This window comes from Aspergillus wentii, assembly GCF_001890725.1.
Source record: "Aspergillus wentii DTO 134E9 unplaced genomic scaffold ASPWEscaffold_2, whole genome shotgun sequence".
Classification (NCBI taxonomy): domain Eukaryota; kingdom Fungi; phylum Ascomycota; class Eurotiomycetes; order Eurotiales; family Aspergillaceae; genus Aspergillus; species Aspergillus wentii.
Genome location: NW_024467833.1, coordinates 3237814 through 3252679, shown reverse-complemented (window position 1 = coordinate 3252679; position 14866 = coordinate 3237814). Strand labels below are relative to the sequence as shown.

Here is a 14866-nt window from a genome sequence, read left to right as displayed (position 1 = left end):
ATGGTCCGATGGGAGAGCTGGCGTGGGGAAAGCTACATAAGCTTGCCTGCGGGGAGGAACCCCATTTATTGCCGTGGCTAAGCGCCTCTACATAAGATACATCCAACCTCTCAATCTAAATCTTGAAAGGGTATCATGGTGATTTGATGAAACTAGCTTTTACAAAATATTTATATATACATGGTAATATACAAGATTGTCCCTTCAATCAATCATTGCACCGGGTGCTCCCAGTGAACATAATCCCAGACTTCCTCTTCGCTTGGCCAAGAACCCCAAAGAGGCGTTGCTGTGAAGATATCATATGCTTCTTGCACGTTCGGATCTGAAAATGAAACCACTTCAGAGTCATTGAAATATGACGGGTTGGATGATCCTAGAAACCTTCTTTCCTTTGATCCCTCGAGGAACACCCGTATGGCCACTAGGGTACGCCGCATCATTCTCTCGCCATTCAGATATTCATCCGAAGCTTCCTTCAGGGTGGTTGCCGATTGACTCATCCACCGAAGAAGGTTTAAGAGACCATCATGGTCTTCAGCTAGTCCCAGTGCGCGGACGAATGCGTGTAGAACAGCGGGAGAAGGAACATGGAGCATTGGGGGGACTGTCACTTGGGAATTGGTGGCAGTCTCAACTGAGGTCATGCTGCGTTCAACAATGTGTGAGGTCTTCGCATCGGGGAGAACAAGCTGATCAAAATAGTCTTTCAGGGTGCAGAGCCCTGTTTGAACCATGTCATCGAAGCTTAGACAAACATGCTCGGCGTGCCAGGACCCCCGGCGTTGCGATGCTTCGCTCACGAGATCAAGTCCCTCTTCTGCGGCATCTGGATGCCTCACTCCTGCAACCACTGCCTTCGAAAAGCTGGTGCAAAGAAGATGGAATCCCTGTAAGCCGGGTTCAACATCACGATCTTTCATCCACCTCATAACCTCGATGACTTCGTGCCAGGCAAGAACTCGCTGCACACCTCGGCTCATTTTACGATATGGCACACTAATGCGATCCTTGCTGAGCGCCGATAACAGATGAATCCAAGCTGGAGGATAGCGGGAATGTCGCAGCTTTATCAGTTGAACTGCATGCGGTAGAGTCTTGGGATGATGGAGATCATCACTTGCTCCTAAACTTTCAACATATGAGGATAACGTGGTCGTTTTCGAAGGTATGGTGTGGTAGTCGCTCATTATCACGGGGAAGAGATCTGCGGTACGGATATTGTGGCGGGCCAAATATAACCGATTGAAATCCGAGCAATTGCATAAGAAGCTTATGAAGGACGAGAACAGGTAGTCTGGCAATTCGTTCAAAGCCTTTCGAGCTTGGGTATTGTAGTCTGATTGCTGGCCCCACACAGTAGACAAAGCTTGGATTTGGTTGTCCGAGAGATTGCTGCAATTGAGGTAGTCTAGCCCAACACTGAAACTGGATGCGGATCTGAGAAGCAAGGCCAGGAATCGCCCTGATGGTCGGATCCCCTGAGAAAGCATTTGGTTGAGAAGCTCATCTAACGTTGGTGGTTCCGTGGGTACATATATCAGATCGCGAGCAGAGGAGGGTTCAGGGAAGACTTCTGGGCCATCACCAGGAAGGGCATGGCTATTTTCGTCAAAATAGCCCTCGACTGCTTTTCTACGGAAAATCAGTTTCTCGGCCATGATGGCATACATAGCACCAGATGGTGGGAGGCCCTGGTCTTGGTACGACAAAAAGCATGCCCAGGCTTCCCGTACAGTTCTTGTGGCACGAATCCGAGCTACCCATATCGATTGATGTCCGGGTTTGCTCCCACGAGGGCCTGACAAAGACTGCGGTCGGCGCGTCAGAGATCTGGTTTGAACTGTCGGGCTTTGATCTGTGTCCCATCCCGCCAGAATAGTAGAAACCTCTTCCCACCGAGTATGAGAATAGCCAGCCTCCTTCATTTGAGACATGACCCGCATCGCACGACTTTTCATTCCTTCAATCCCTCGTTGAGAATCGATTCCCAGCCTTTCTTCTTTCCATGGCGGCCAAGATGGGGCTTTCAGCTCTGCAGACTGCCGTTCAGCTGATGTCTTTTTATGAGCTAATTGAACAGCAACAACACCTTGGTATCCGCGTCGCGTAACCGGGAGAGCAGGTGTATGTCCTGCCATCGCCTTAAGGAGTTCAAACTGTGCTTCTTGCTGTATGGAGGCCGACATAAATGGACCCGGCTTTGAAGGCAATGAGAGTAGCCAAAGACACGTGTTGAACTTCTCAGCCCGGAATTGGTTCATTTTTTGGGTGGCGATTACTGAACTGCTTTCCTTTGGGTCTGGAAGAGTCAAATATATAGCAAATGCACGAGCAATCGCTAGCTGTGCTTGGGGCCACACTTGGCGAGCATGATAAAGCAAGCGAACGACAAAGGTGGTACACATGGTAGGATCAACTGGAGGTCTTGCGGGTTCGGATGGTTGTATTTTGGGAAGGTCCATGCCGTCAGAGGCCGGTTTGATGGAGGAATGAACGGCTGGAAGTGGCTGGCCGTTTAAAAGATGAATAGAATAAATGAGGAGTAATCGGAGAGTTTTCGCATCGAGGCTTTTATGCCGTAATAGAAGCAGCGGTATAAATGGCGGGACTTCTTGAACAGGACCATGTTTGGTTCTGTGGTCGCCTTGTAGTATGAAGATTCGAAGAACTGCTTCATAGACTGTGTTGCTACTGAAGATCCATGCCCATGACATTACATCCACAGGAGAATAGCCTCGCACTGTTAGATATCTGATATGCCCTTCGCAAAAAACCTCATTCATTGCACTAGTCAATCCAGGCCCGGCATTGTCCATGTTACTCGTCTGTGCCAGGAGAGGTTCCACGAGTCGTATGTAATCGGCAAGAATGGCCTGCAAAGACATCCTCGGAGGTTTCGGTATCTTTTTCGGTTTTCGAGGAGAATCGGGACGGTAGCCTCCCTGGCTGGGCCTGGAGAGGTCTGGTCTCTGTTCACGACGAGTACGAAGAGCATTGTTAAGGTACTCGGTGGGTGTCGGAATTGAGGATCGAGCAACTTTTGATTTTGAGCGAGTATTCTTAGCAGCCCTTTTCTTCGTATCACGCCCTTCGGACTTTGCCTGCGTTTCCAACCCCCAAATAAAGCCTCCTTTCCCCAATTGACTTGTTTCCGAGCAAGACTCATTTGGTTCTGACACCCGTGTGTGATTCAAATCAGAGGGCGAATAGTGTTTGTTCAAATGGGACTCAAGCCGTATCCTCCTCCACGGTTCACTGATAGGGCTTGAGTTTTGATAACTTTCATTTTGTTGGTCATGCTGCAACTCAATCTCTGACGAAGCGATGCTGCTGTCGGAGGTCAAGAACCGGAATGAAGATAAGGGCCCGTGAGAAGCATTGCTGGACAATTTGGTCTTGTATATAGCGAGAGAGGGACTATTGTGACGGCTTGCCTGGATCCAAGAAAATTCATTAGCATATTCCCATAGCATCACAATTCGTAGCACATTATATCTGTACCTTTTGCCAGGGACGACTTCTGAGCAAGTGCGCCGCTCTCAGAGAAGACACCCCCGAGCGGCTCGGAACATGATTCAAGACAGATGACATCCATGAAGAGAGTCATGTGGTATCTGATTTAAACACAGAACCCCGGATACTCTCCGGAATGAAAGAAAAAAGACGAATGGGCTGTTGAGTGCTGCTATGAAGCTTACAAGTCGTCCATAATAATTGGCCGGAGACTCGGCGAGAGCAAAAATGGCGGTCACGTGATTGATCATCACGTTTCTGGGCGCGCAGGACTGGAGCAGGATCTCCCTCACCAGCCCGTCCTCCCGCCTTGAAGCAGAGCCAACCGGTCGTGACGGGATCTCGCCCTCGCTATTTTTGCTGCTTCGATTTACGCTGCTGGATTGATCCATGACCTGAAGGCTCTATACTATATCCGGATTTTTATTTTGCTGTGGCGCAGGGTTTACAACTGTGTTGGATTCTCCCTGGTTGCGATTCCCATCCTCTAATCTCCGTTGCTGGGCTTCGCATTGGCGCATCCGCTCGGAGATCGAAAACACTCCAAATCAACATTGTTCGCGATTGAAGTTGTGTCTTCTCTTATTTTCCTTCCGCTTATCGAGTGCAGTCTGCGTCCTCGCATTCCTTATCTGCAGCCATATCTGCCGTGCAGCATCCGATCTGTTTTTGAAGACGAAACCCTGTGTTCTCGCGTTGAAGGAGCAAATATTTTGACAACGGCGCGACGAGTCTGACACCATGAGCGCTGAAGAAGGTGGAGAGGCAACCATGATGCCCGCCACCAACGGCGAACTCTTTGCCACACCCGATCCATCTGCACTGTCGACGCCTGGCAAGCGGAAGCGTGTATCGAGTTACGACGAGAGACCTGCTGAAGAAGCCGGCTCCTCTGTCGCGCAAGCGCAAGAGAAGGCAAAGCTCGAGGAGACTCTGCGGAATCTTGTCGATATATTGAGCAAGTGCGCGCTTCCCTTCTGAATCAGTGGCGATGAAAGTTCGTATATGTCGCTAACCAAAAAAAAAAAAAATTTTACAGAAATGACACAGATCTTCAGCTTCTTTCCTGCCCCTTACCATCATCACCTGCGAAACCTCGCTCAAAGCGCGCAAAAACTTCGGGAGATAAAGAGGAGGGTACCAGTATACAATCACGGGTCGCGGAGGGACGTTACAACACACTTCAGGAATTCCTGGGTGATATTGAAAAAGCATCTGCCGCCGTGATCGAAAGAAACAAATCCCAGGCAAATGGTGAGTCCGCTGATGGATCACCGTTGACAGAGACAGTCAATCGCATCGCGGCATTCAAAAAGCTTTTGAACAGTCTTGTTCGCCAGGCATATGTGAGCCAATCCAATATCAAGACAGAAGCATCAGAGGATGACACAGAGGCACCGGAAAAACCGCCTACGTCCAATGTTGATATCAAGAACGACAATTTGGTTTTAACCCTTTTCGGAAATCCTTCAAACCCGAAACAGCTCTACTCAAGTCTGCAAAAGTCTGTCAAAGTCCCATTGTCTTCCGAGGAAACTGAGGCGGAGAAGTATGTCGAAGTGCAAGCACCATTGCGTGAAATCGGACTTCCTAACGGTATCACTACCACCAAGGTCACACCCCACAACCTTGAGAAAAGCAAAGAAACCAAGACATTTGGCGAGGTTTTTAAGCCTCGCTCATCTTTGCCTCAGTTAGAGCCTCCGCGCAGAGCTAGGTCCTCATCCCGCAACGCCTTTAATGCCTGGGCCGATCCCTTTGAGGCAGTAACAAACTTCAAGGCTTTCCCGGGAGAACGGAATAATTACTGTTTAGCGCCTCTTCCGTCAGGACAATGGCTGCAATACGGCGGTGTCACTTCTTCCCCATCATACTGGAACCGGAGGCAAAAACAACAGTCTTCTCCAAACAATGGAGAAGAGAGGTATCTTGAAGATTCGTCTCTGTGGACGGATGAAGATCCGTCTCTTCTACAGGGTATCTATTCATCCTTTGCTCCGTCTTTCGACAGCTCCGGGGCTATTGTGCAGGCCGACGCAAAAGATATGGTATGGTGGGGCAAACGGGGGCAAAAACGCATGCACACGCTACTATCGATACCATACAATGAAGAGCCTGAGGTTACACCCACAGAGCAACCTGGCAACATTGGCGAGCTTGATGAAAGCACTCTCGAGGAGATGGTCAAGACATTCAACCCCGAGGACTTTGCAGACAATGTAACCTATACCGACGCGTCGAAAGAGGGACAAGAAGAAAAAGAAAAAGAAGATCAGGACATGGAAGACTTGCTACTTGATGTCTCAGAACTACTCGAGACACTTAGTTCATACCAAAGAATCCGTGTTCTTGACCCGTCGGCGTCAAACAAGCAGGGTGCCGAACCTAAAGACACAGCATCAGATGCGGGCAACGCTGACACGCCGTCTGAAGCAGAAAGAGGTGTTTATGAAACACTGAAATCAAGTCTCACTGCTCTCGTTATGAATCTCCCACCTTATGCTGTTGCCAAATTAGATGGTGACCAACTGGCAGACCTGAACATTAGTCAGAAGATATTGGTTGAGAACCCCGAATATCACGGCACCATGGAGAAAGATGATTATACGATGCAACAAGAGCGAGCCGCAGCAATGGCGCCCGCAGCTGGTGGTGCCACCCGGAGTTCTACATCCAACGTGGCCTCTGCCTCCCGTTCGGGAAGCTTCCAGGGAGGATACAACTCGCGTGCATACGCTACTAATGCTCGAGTTCAGCAAGCCCAAGGTTTTCAAGCTCCACAGCCCTACTACGGTGCGAGGCAACCCTCGACATCGGGCCCTTATACCCCAGGCCATCCGCAACAGTACTCGGGACCTCGGCCTCCGACTACCCCCTCTCAGCGACCAGGTTATAATCCATACTCGCAAGCGACTCCACAATACAACCAGGCAAATGCCGTTCCGCAATTTCAACGCCCAGGGCAGAATGGCTATACTCCGTATGCAGGACAACAAGCACAGGCGTCCGCTCAAGCTTCGCCGCAGCCATATACACCACGACCTGGGCAACAAGCCGCTTACAATGTGCCCTATGGCCAGGGGCGTGGCTCACCTCAAAAACCGCCTCAATATGCCACTCCTCAGGCACGAGCACAGTACATGACGCCTGGCTCCGCCAATCCTTCCCAAAAGTACCTCTCTCAACAGCAACAGCAACAGTCCCAATACACAAACTATGCTTCGAACCAAGCTCCCCCGTCATCTGGCGGGTATGCCAACTCGGCTGCTGCCATGACCTATGCCAGGAGTGCTGCTGAGCAAGCTGCTTTGATGGATCGAAATAAGGCACAGCTCGCGGCCCATCAGAGTCGACAGAGTTCAACCCCTCAGCCAACTGTGGAAAATGGCAATTCACAAGACCGGAGCGCCACTCCTGGCAGCAAGCAGAATGGCACACCGGTGCCCTCATGAGCAAACGAATGATGGCAGGAGGATAACAGTCTCGTGCCTGTTTTGGAATGGTTTGGATGATGGATGCACAGTGATGAATGTGACCCCTTATTTTTGTCTTCACTCTTATCTTTTACTTGTTCTTTTATCTCATACTTCTCTCTCTTTCTTATTAAAAACTACAGGGTGTTAGACCTGGGGAGAAGAGAAAATGGGGAGCCAGTGTATCTGTTTCGACTTTCTCGTCCATGTTCTTCAATTTCCTTTTTTACATCTTCACTTCACCAACACTTTATTATTACCACCTTTATTGATATTCTCGTGGAGGTCATGCAACCTCGGGTGCTTTTGTTCTTTTCTCTCGGTTGAACTGTTACTTTCTGCTTCGTTCAGCAATTCTTTCTTAACTGGCGCGGAGTATTAGAGACTGGTTTCTTTGGTTTGGCGGTGGGTGGGATACCGTGTTGTAAGTTGGTCGATATCTATATCTTTTCTATTCGAAATGGGTTGCTTTAGTGGACAATTATGCTGTTTGTATACATTCGTAATACTTGAATTCTCCTATGTTGTTCTTGCTTGTCTGCCCAGTTGAGTAGTTAGTTTGAGGGAACACCTAGACTGGCCATCGTAGTATAATATCTGCTGCCACAGAAAGTGGAGGTAATTCAGTCTTTGTATCTATTTTCATCTCGTCATCAATGTTTAAACAATACTTGTGGCTGAGCAACAAAGAATACCCTCCTCGAGTCTTCTATTTCACATTTCAATCTACAATGAGGGATATAGCTTTAACGAGGTAGGTCTTTTCATCTGGACTATTCGATTTTGCAAACTAGACCCCCCCCTCCCCCCTCCCCATCACAGCGGTTGCAGTTCATCGTGCCCGACCAACTCGTCAAAGCCACCCAGGCCCTCCTGGACGCCGGATTTACTCGCTGCCCCAGCGGCGAGAAGTGCATGCATCGCAACCCCAAGTTCAGTGTTCCTCTCGCAGACGCGTACCATCATCTCCGCCCTGAGAGGCCCCATCTGGCGGTGATTCTGTATACCAAGTCGGCCGTGTTTTGGACAGGGCGGGATATCCCCCTCGGCACTCCAGTCATTGACGACCCCGATTTCATGTTAACGACAGACTACCGCATCCCGCCGGTTGACCGGCTGGGACGTCCTCTGTACCCAGTCGATTTGTATCCGCTCAAGATCCTCACGGGCGCGTGCTTCCTCGAGACGGTGACTCTTCTCGCATGTCGCGACTACAAGCATGCCAGTGGCTTTGATCGGGTGTGGTGGGAGTATCTGTTCGACCTTGCCGATGGTACGCATCTGGCTGGATTGATCAATACGGACCATGTAGATCCTTGTCATCGGTGATTTGGCGGTGCAGCAATACCTGCCCAGCTCGCATAAATATATATGCATTGAGTAATGAAGCTGAATCAGTGCTGATTCAGTGTTTTATGCAAGATGAGATCTCTTCATTACTCAATGCATAATTTATGCACGACTTACTATAAAATACTCTATAAGGTGGGATTTGGCTGGCATCGCCTTTTTCTTGTGTTTTCTTTCTTTTCATTCAAACATGTCCTTATCACTCTTTCTACCAGCTATCCCAGCAATTCTTTTCCTCTATTGCATTGTAACTGCAGCACTGTACATCTTCATTCACCCCTTACGGCACAGAAGGCTTATATTGTGGGATAAGCCTGGGTTGAAGTGTAGTATCAAGGTGCGGGCATAGGAGGAAGCTACACCAGCCTGAAGCCTTTGGATTCAGTCAGCGTGGAGGCAGTAGTCAAAGGTATGGCAGTATATTTAAAGCTACATAAACTGGCTATCATCTCATATATGCTAACCATCAATCCCGAAAAAAAAATCATGCTCAACCAACAAGATAGAAGATTGATCTTGTAGCTGGCATGATGAGCTGCGGCTCTTCAGTCTGTCATTGAAACAAGTACAATACATTTCTCATAGGTCATTAAACAGGTGACTTCTTAAAACATTCCTCAGACAGGCAATGACATGGCTGAACAAGATATTACATGAGGCGCTCATGGCAAAAAAACAAAGAAAAATCGTAATCATTAGTTTCGAGTTGTCCAAGTTGCAATTAATCCCTGTTTAGGGAATAAACATTGCAGCAACAGTCATGAATACAAAGTATCTATAGTCGGATTAAGTTAGTCAAGGTACAAAGGGTTTAAATAGGAATAGGGGTGTGGATAACGTACACTGTAGCGCATCTCCATCCATCTCGTGCATCAACCAAGCGCTCTGCGCCCGTCGAGTAATTGCCTGCAATGGCAGATGTAGCACCACCAACAATGGTGACGATGATCAGACGGCCGGAGAACTCCCGGATCATGCTAAAGGCCAACAAAGGGAGGAGAATGGCGGCAGCGGCAACGGCAATGGCTGAGTAGACTGGGGCGGTGGTTGACTGTTGGGTGACTCGGGGGGCTAGAGACACGAGATCACTGTCGTGATCGAGGAAGCGCGTTTCGGCGGCAACGATGGGGTGCTTTTCTCCCATCCAGGAACGGTAGGATTCAATATCCTTTTCCGAGGCTGGGGGGAGGGACCGGAGGACCTTGTTATAGGCATTGAGCGCAGTGTCTTTGCTCTGTTAGTCAAAATTTGGCATGTATGTTTGGCAGTGGGTTACTCACTGTACTGTTCCGTCTTCTGGGCCAGCGCTCCCATTAGATCTACTCGTCTGTAGTGGAGGGAAGAGTAGACTTGGGCTTGAGCATCCATGCGCCGCGAGGCAGGTAGGGCTTTGGTCCCGTCGTGTTCCGCGTTGGAAATACGGTGCATCTCCTCATATTCGTCAAGAACCTGCAAATCTTCCTCCATCTGTGCGATCTCATCCTGGAGATAGAGCAAGACACGATGGTTGAGCGTTTCAAACCGCCGGTACAGTGGAGGAAAGCGAGTTTCGTTTTCGACTGAAGAGCTCAGCTGAGAAGCAACAAGGCCATATCCAGATGGCGTTGTCTGGGAGGACTGGGGAGACCTGGTAGTCTTCCTTGGTTTGCGGTGGTCCCGATGGAGGTCTCCTTCCGGACTTTTAGGTGGGGAAGGGGGTAGAGGATGACGTTGCAGCTGGGTAGGGTTCCTGGAATAGTAAGCCTCAGGGAAATCAGGCAGCTCTTGCCCAGACAGGGTTGAGCCATCCGTTGAAGATCCGTTTGGGACATACAACTCATCCATGCACGTTTTCCGGTTGTTGACATTGGTTCTGGCTAACTGCAGCTGGGCGATATCCAATGGAGTTGGGGGTAGGCGGGAATCCATAGAGTCCTTGGACATAACGGAGGACCTTCGACTAGGTATACTGGCTTTTTGAGAGACTCGTGGCTGCGGCTGAGGTGGCGGCGGCTGGTCCACGGTTCGAGTGGATGGGAAACGTCCAGGAACTGGCGGCGTGGTTTTCGACTGGCCCTTCGATACACTGGTGGCCTGGCTGGATGGAATATCCACACTGTCATCGTCATCCTCTGAGGATGAAGAGTCGGAATCATCTTCGCCTTCCAGAAACTCAAAGACATCCGGAGTCTTTTTCTTCTCTGGCTCGACGGGTTTGCGCTGCGGTCTGACTGACGGCTTCTCAACGTAGGGCATTGCTGGGACGGTTTCTTTCCTGGGTCTCTCCACAGAAGTTTTGGATCCTTTAGACGGAGGCTGGGAAGAGTGGGAGATTATCGAAGCCGTCGAAGATCTCTTTCCTGAATCCTTCTTTGGCTTCCTAGTGCGACTTGATGATCCATAGTATTGGAACGGCATGGTGATGGTTTAAATAATGAAAGACCGAGCCGGCTCAGATCTTTAGAGTTCTTCTTCGTTTTTATTTCTGATTCCTGTTCGACCCACTAGCAATCAATGACACCATGAAGGGGGAAAGGTCGATGTGTTCTAGGTCGTCGGTACGGCAATCGAGGCATAACAAAGGGAGGTGAGGGGAAACAAAAAAATGCCAGGCGCAAGGCCGTGGAGTAAAAGGCGCTGGAATTTGTAACGAGGATCAGCGGGAATGCTGAGCAGAATGTTGGATCTGTCTTTTTTTATAAATTATTATGATGTATCGCAGGACGAGGCAGTGATAAGCGAATCCACGATTTGACTTTGGGGATGAAGCCCGTCACTCGATAGTCGACACAGATCGGCCCTGAGACTTTGGGGGCATAAGAGGGTGATGATGAGTCTGATGGTAGTTTTATCCCCAAAATAGCACTGCAGTTGTTACTTTCTCGCCCCCAGTAATCAGATAAATGATAATCTTATCCCCAGAAAGCCAGGAACAGCCGCTGTGACAGAAAACGAGGGGAAAATGGCGGATGGAGGGGCCCAATTGTGTTCGTCGCAGAGAGAGTCTGGCGCCAAATGATACAGATTCGCTGTCTGATCACGAAGCAGAAGACCAGGAATTCCCGGTATGTGTTTGATTAATATTCCGATTGCGATGATCGAGAAAGACGGCGATTATTAGGAAATAGGAATTATCTGTGCTGCTGGGGCGCGACAGATGGTTTGCAGATGGAGTGCAGCATCACAGCCCGACATTCCGATGCAAAACGCTGTGTGGGCCTAACGAGAAGAGAGGCGATGCTGAAAATTGAGGCATGACGATAACCAGCGCGAAGATCCTGCGGAATTATTGAAACCATGCAGGAGAAAAAGAAAGGCGATGGTGAGTTGGCTGGCGATGACTGGCGATGATCGTGGTGGGGTGTGCGACATGCATCGAAAGGATTGGGTCAATCGGACAGATAATGACATTGTCGATATTAATGCTATGCAGAACATTGGATTAATGGGAAAGACCCATATGGTCTTATTATTATTTTATTTTAAGATGTTTATCTGTTTAAGATGATTAGAAGAAGATTCGAGTCTGAAGTTGGATATAATTAATTACAGTGTATTGTAATGTATCAGTGTTACCCATACTATGAATATCTTTCTTTACAATATCGATATCTGTACAAATATCCAGCACTAGAGTAGGTATTCTTACTCTTTTCTATCTCTCATCTTAACTCTTAATCTATCAAATATTAAAGAATGAATATTGAGATACATCATGGAATTTGAACAATTTGTAGCTCTCCATAGAGCGGTCTGTAATTACGTGACAATACCGCTCTCATTCCGCCCCAAATCTCATCTCCCAACTCCAACTTTATCACCAACAATCAACCATTGATTACCTTAATTATCCCCAGAATTACATCTCATCTTCTCACGTCAACCTCTTCGCCCCAATCCATCGCCTCGATCATTCTACACATGCTTCAACCGTGGCTCCGCCACACCAGCGGAGCAGCCCGCTTCGTCTGTTTGCGATGTCGAAAGCTTCACACTCCCCAGCATCCCTCCCCCGTTCATAGCGCGCTCCGATCCGCCTCCTACCGTCCAACTCGACACTTCCAGACCTCATCGCCCGCTTCGCAAGGTCATGTACCGCTTCGGAAACAGCTGAAATCGGAGGCAAAGGCCTTAAAGGCGCATAAAAGACAGAGAAGAGAGAGTGAGGAAGCATCGCGGCAGAAATGGGAGTTGACCGTGGGCATTGAGATCCATGCGCAGCTCAACACGGAATCCAAACTATTCTCCAGTTAGTCTATATCATTTGCATTTCTGGGCATTTATTGTTTAAGGATCTTGGAGCTCATTCGTCGAGCAGGAGCGTCAACTTCGGCTAGCGACATCCCCAATTCCAATGTGGCTCTATTCGACCTGGCATTCCCAGGTAGTCAACCGGTTCGTTTGATCAGACAATGGCTTAATGCGAAAGGCTGAGTGGTCTAGGAATTTCAAGTAGCGACGCTGCTCCCCGCCCTCCGCGCTGCAATCGCCTTAAATTGCAATATTCAGTCCGTCAGTCGGTTCGATCGAAAACACTATTTCTATCAGGATCAGCCGGCCGGATACCAGATCACACAATACTATGGTATTCTCTATTCTACTGTATGGTGGACACGGAGTCTAACACTGGATAGAACCCTTTGCGAGAAACGGCTACGTCGATCTATTCGACTACGATGGGATTGCACCGGAAGACGGCGACAAGGTGCGTATCGACATCAAGCAGGTCCAGCTCGAACAAGACACGGCCAAATCTCAGGAATACCCTCCATCTACTCAACTCCTCGACTTCAACCGAGTCTCCCATCCACTCATTGAGGTCATTACCATGCCACAAATCCATACCCCCGCCACTGCCGCCGCGTGTGTTCGGAAAATCCAGTCGATACTCCAATCATGTAGTGCTGTGACAACTGGTATGGAATTAGGAGGTCTACGAGCCGATGTCAACGTCTCCATCCGCGAACGGGATCAATCCCCCACCCACACACACAACTACAATGGAATCGGTGGACTCGGGCAGCGCACCGAGATCAAGAACCTCAGCAGCTTCAAGGCGGTCGAGGACGCCATTATTGCGGAGAAAAACCGTCAGATTGCGGTCCTCGAAAGCGGCGGTGTGGTGGAAGGGGAGACCCGTGGCTGGACGATTGGAAGCACAGAGACTCGAAGGCTCCGAGGCAAAGAAGGCTCGGTGGACTACCGATACATGCCAGATCCTGATCTGGCTCCGTTGATTATCGGGGAAGACCTTGTCTCTAGACTCACCGACACACTTCCAACAGCCTCGGACGAGTTGATTAAGCTCCTGGCTAGCTCGGAATATGGACTCCCCATCGAGGATGCAAAACCGTTGATTGAGCTGGAAGATGGCGCGAGATTGGAGTACTACCAGGATGTTGTGGATATCCTCCGCGATCTCCAACAGGACCAGGACCCCAAGGCCCGCGCAAGTCTTGCCCGAGCGGCGGGCAACTGGGTTCTTCACGAACTGGGAGGGCTGCTGACCAAGGCGGATCTGGCGTGGGACGCGGATCGGGTCCCCGCGCAGTCCCTGGCTGAGATTGTCGATCAGCTGCAGCGCAAACGGATCACAGGACCAACAGCCAAGTTGGTGCTGGCCATGGTATTCGAAGGAGACCAGCGGCCTATCCACCAGCTGTTGGAGGAAGAAAACCTGTTACTGCGGCCGTTGTCTCGCGAAGAGTACATTGCTCTGGCGGAGGCAGCGATCAGTCAGAATCCGCAGATGGTTGAACAGATCCGCAGCAAGAATCAGCTGGGCAAACTGGGATGGTTTGTCGGACAGATGATGCGGACAGGCGAGAAAGGACGTGTGGAAGCACAAAAGGCAGATGAGATCTTACGTGAGCTCATCTTGAGATCGTAATGTTGTTTTGGATATACACTGTATGAATAGCCATGGTGTCGCATTATCAATGATACCCTGTAAACTGGATATAGATAGAAATGTTTCATATAATTTCTTTTCCTGGCATCCTGGCATCCTTGCTTTCTTTTTCATTCCCCATCCAGCCCAATCAGTTCCTCCCTATTAATCAGTGTCAACGCAGATCCATGCAAAATGAAGCCATCCAACCGCCAAGAACGCGCTGAATCCACGAAATCATGAATCCCACCTGGCGATGGCTTCGTAATTTCTCCTTAACCGCCGTCGCAGCGACCAGCCGACCCGATTGATAATGAAAACCTGTCCTGATCGCAACGGTGGGGGTAGCAGCGAGGCCGTAAGGGGCAGCTCTCCTCGACCTGTACTTAGGGGAAGACGATGGAGCAGTGAAGCTGAGGGCGGAGAACACCTGATCCCTAAAAGCAGTTTTTAGCGACTGCGTTGAGAAACCACGGATTCCTGCCCCACGGCCGGTCGGACAGGAAGAAGAGGTTAAAAGGCGTGTGTTTTCCTCTTTCTTTCTTCTCTCTCTTTGATATCTACTCAACTTCTTCATCTTCTGTGGAACAACTCTTCTGTTGACGTTTGTTGCCTCTCGGATCTGATCTCCACTTGCTCTCCACCAGAGCTTATCTTG

The 14866-nt window shown here is 49.4% G+C and overlaps 6 protein-coding genes across 6 annotated transcripts; 4 read left to right on the top strand and 2 right to left on the bottom strand.

Moving 5' to 3' along the window:
* Positions 1-68: 68 nt before the first annotated feature.
* Positions 69-3737, bottom strand: ASPWEDRAFT_365861 (uncharacterized protein). Its single transcript, XM_040834500.1, has 2 exons — positions 3505-3737; positions 69-3437 (listed from the first exon to the last, which is right to left on the bottom strand). The coding sequence occupies exons 1-2, from the start codon at positions 3592-3594 to the stop codon at positions 213-215; spliced, it is 3315 nt and encodes a 1104-aa protein (XP_040692960.1). The 5' UTR covers positions 3595-3737; the 3' UTR covers positions 69-212.
* A 520-nt stretch (positions 3738-4257) lies between these two features.
* On the top strand, positions 4258-6968 carry ASPWEDRAFT_105666 (uncharacterized protein; the record flags this gene model as incomplete). The annotated part of the gene is made up of 2 exons (XM_040827747.1): positions 4258-4478; positions 4556-6968. The coding sequence occupies 2 exons, from the start codon at positions 4258-4260 to the stop codon at positions 6966-6968; spliced, it is 2634 nt and encodes an 877-aa protein (XP_040692959.1).
* Positions 6969-7638: 670 nt separating this feature from the next.
* Positions 7639-8424, top strand: ASPWEDRAFT_365802 (uncharacterized protein). The gene has a single exon (XM_040834497.1). It carries the CDS (start codon positions 7905-7907, stop codon positions 8316-8318), a length of 414 nt encoding a protein of 137 aa, XP_040692958.1. The 5' UTR covers positions 7639-7904; the 3' UTR covers positions 8319-8424.
* Positions 8425-8497: 73 nt separating this feature from the next.
* Positions 8498-8730, top strand: ASPWEDRAFT_37040 (uncharacterized protein). The gene has a single exon (XM_040834593.1). It carries the CDS (start codon positions 8530-8532, stop codon positions 8686-8688), a length of 159 nt encoding a protein of 52 aa, XP_040692957.1. The 5' UTR covers positions 8498-8529; the 3' UTR covers positions 8689-8730.
* An 11-nt stretch (positions 8731-8741) lies between these two features.
* ASPWEDRAFT_150280 (uncharacterized protein) lies at positions 8742-10736 on the bottom strand (the record flags this gene model as incomplete). The annotated part of the gene is made up of 4 exons (XM_040829582.1): positions 8742-9114; positions 9182-9566; positions 9620-10310; positions 10371-10736. 4 exons carry the CDS (start codon positions 10734-10736, stop codon positions 9072-9074), a joined length of 1485 nt encoding a protein of 494 aa, XP_040692956.1. The 3' UTR covers positions 8742-9071.
* Positions 10737-12239: 1503 nt separating this feature from the next.
* On the top strand, positions 12240-14208 carry ASPWEDRAFT_169135 (glutamyl-tRNA(Gln) amidotransferase subunit PET112; the record flags this gene model as incomplete). Its single annotated transcript, XM_040830401.1, has 4 exons — positions 12240-12567; positions 12637-12713; positions 12762-12903; positions 12953-14208. The coding sequence occupies 4 exons, from the start codon at positions 12240-12242 to the stop codon at positions 14206-14208; spliced, it is 1803 nt and encodes a 600-aa protein (XP_040692955.1).
* Between the last annotated feature and the right edge of the window lie 658 nt (positions 14209-14866).

Bases quoted from the DNA above. Each gene is read 5' to 3' on its own strand.
- ASPWEDRAFT_37040 (XM_040834593.1), top strand. From the start codon at position 8,530: ATGTCCTTATCACTCTTTCTACCAGCTATCCCAGCAATTCTTTTCCTC.
- ASPWEDRAFT_365802 (XM_040834497.1), top strand. From the start codon at position 7,905: ATGCATCGCAACCCCAAGTTCAGTGTTCCTCTCGCAGACGCGTACCAT.
- ASPWEDRAFT_365861 (XM_040834500.1), bottom strand. From the start codon at position 3,594: ATGTCATCTGTCTTGAATCATGTTCCGAGCCGCTCGGGGGTGTCTTCT. The intron at 3,438-3,504 runs GTACAGATATAA...TCTTGGATCCAG, and splicing joins GAAGTCGTCCCTGGCAAAAG to GCAAGCCGTCACAATAGTCC.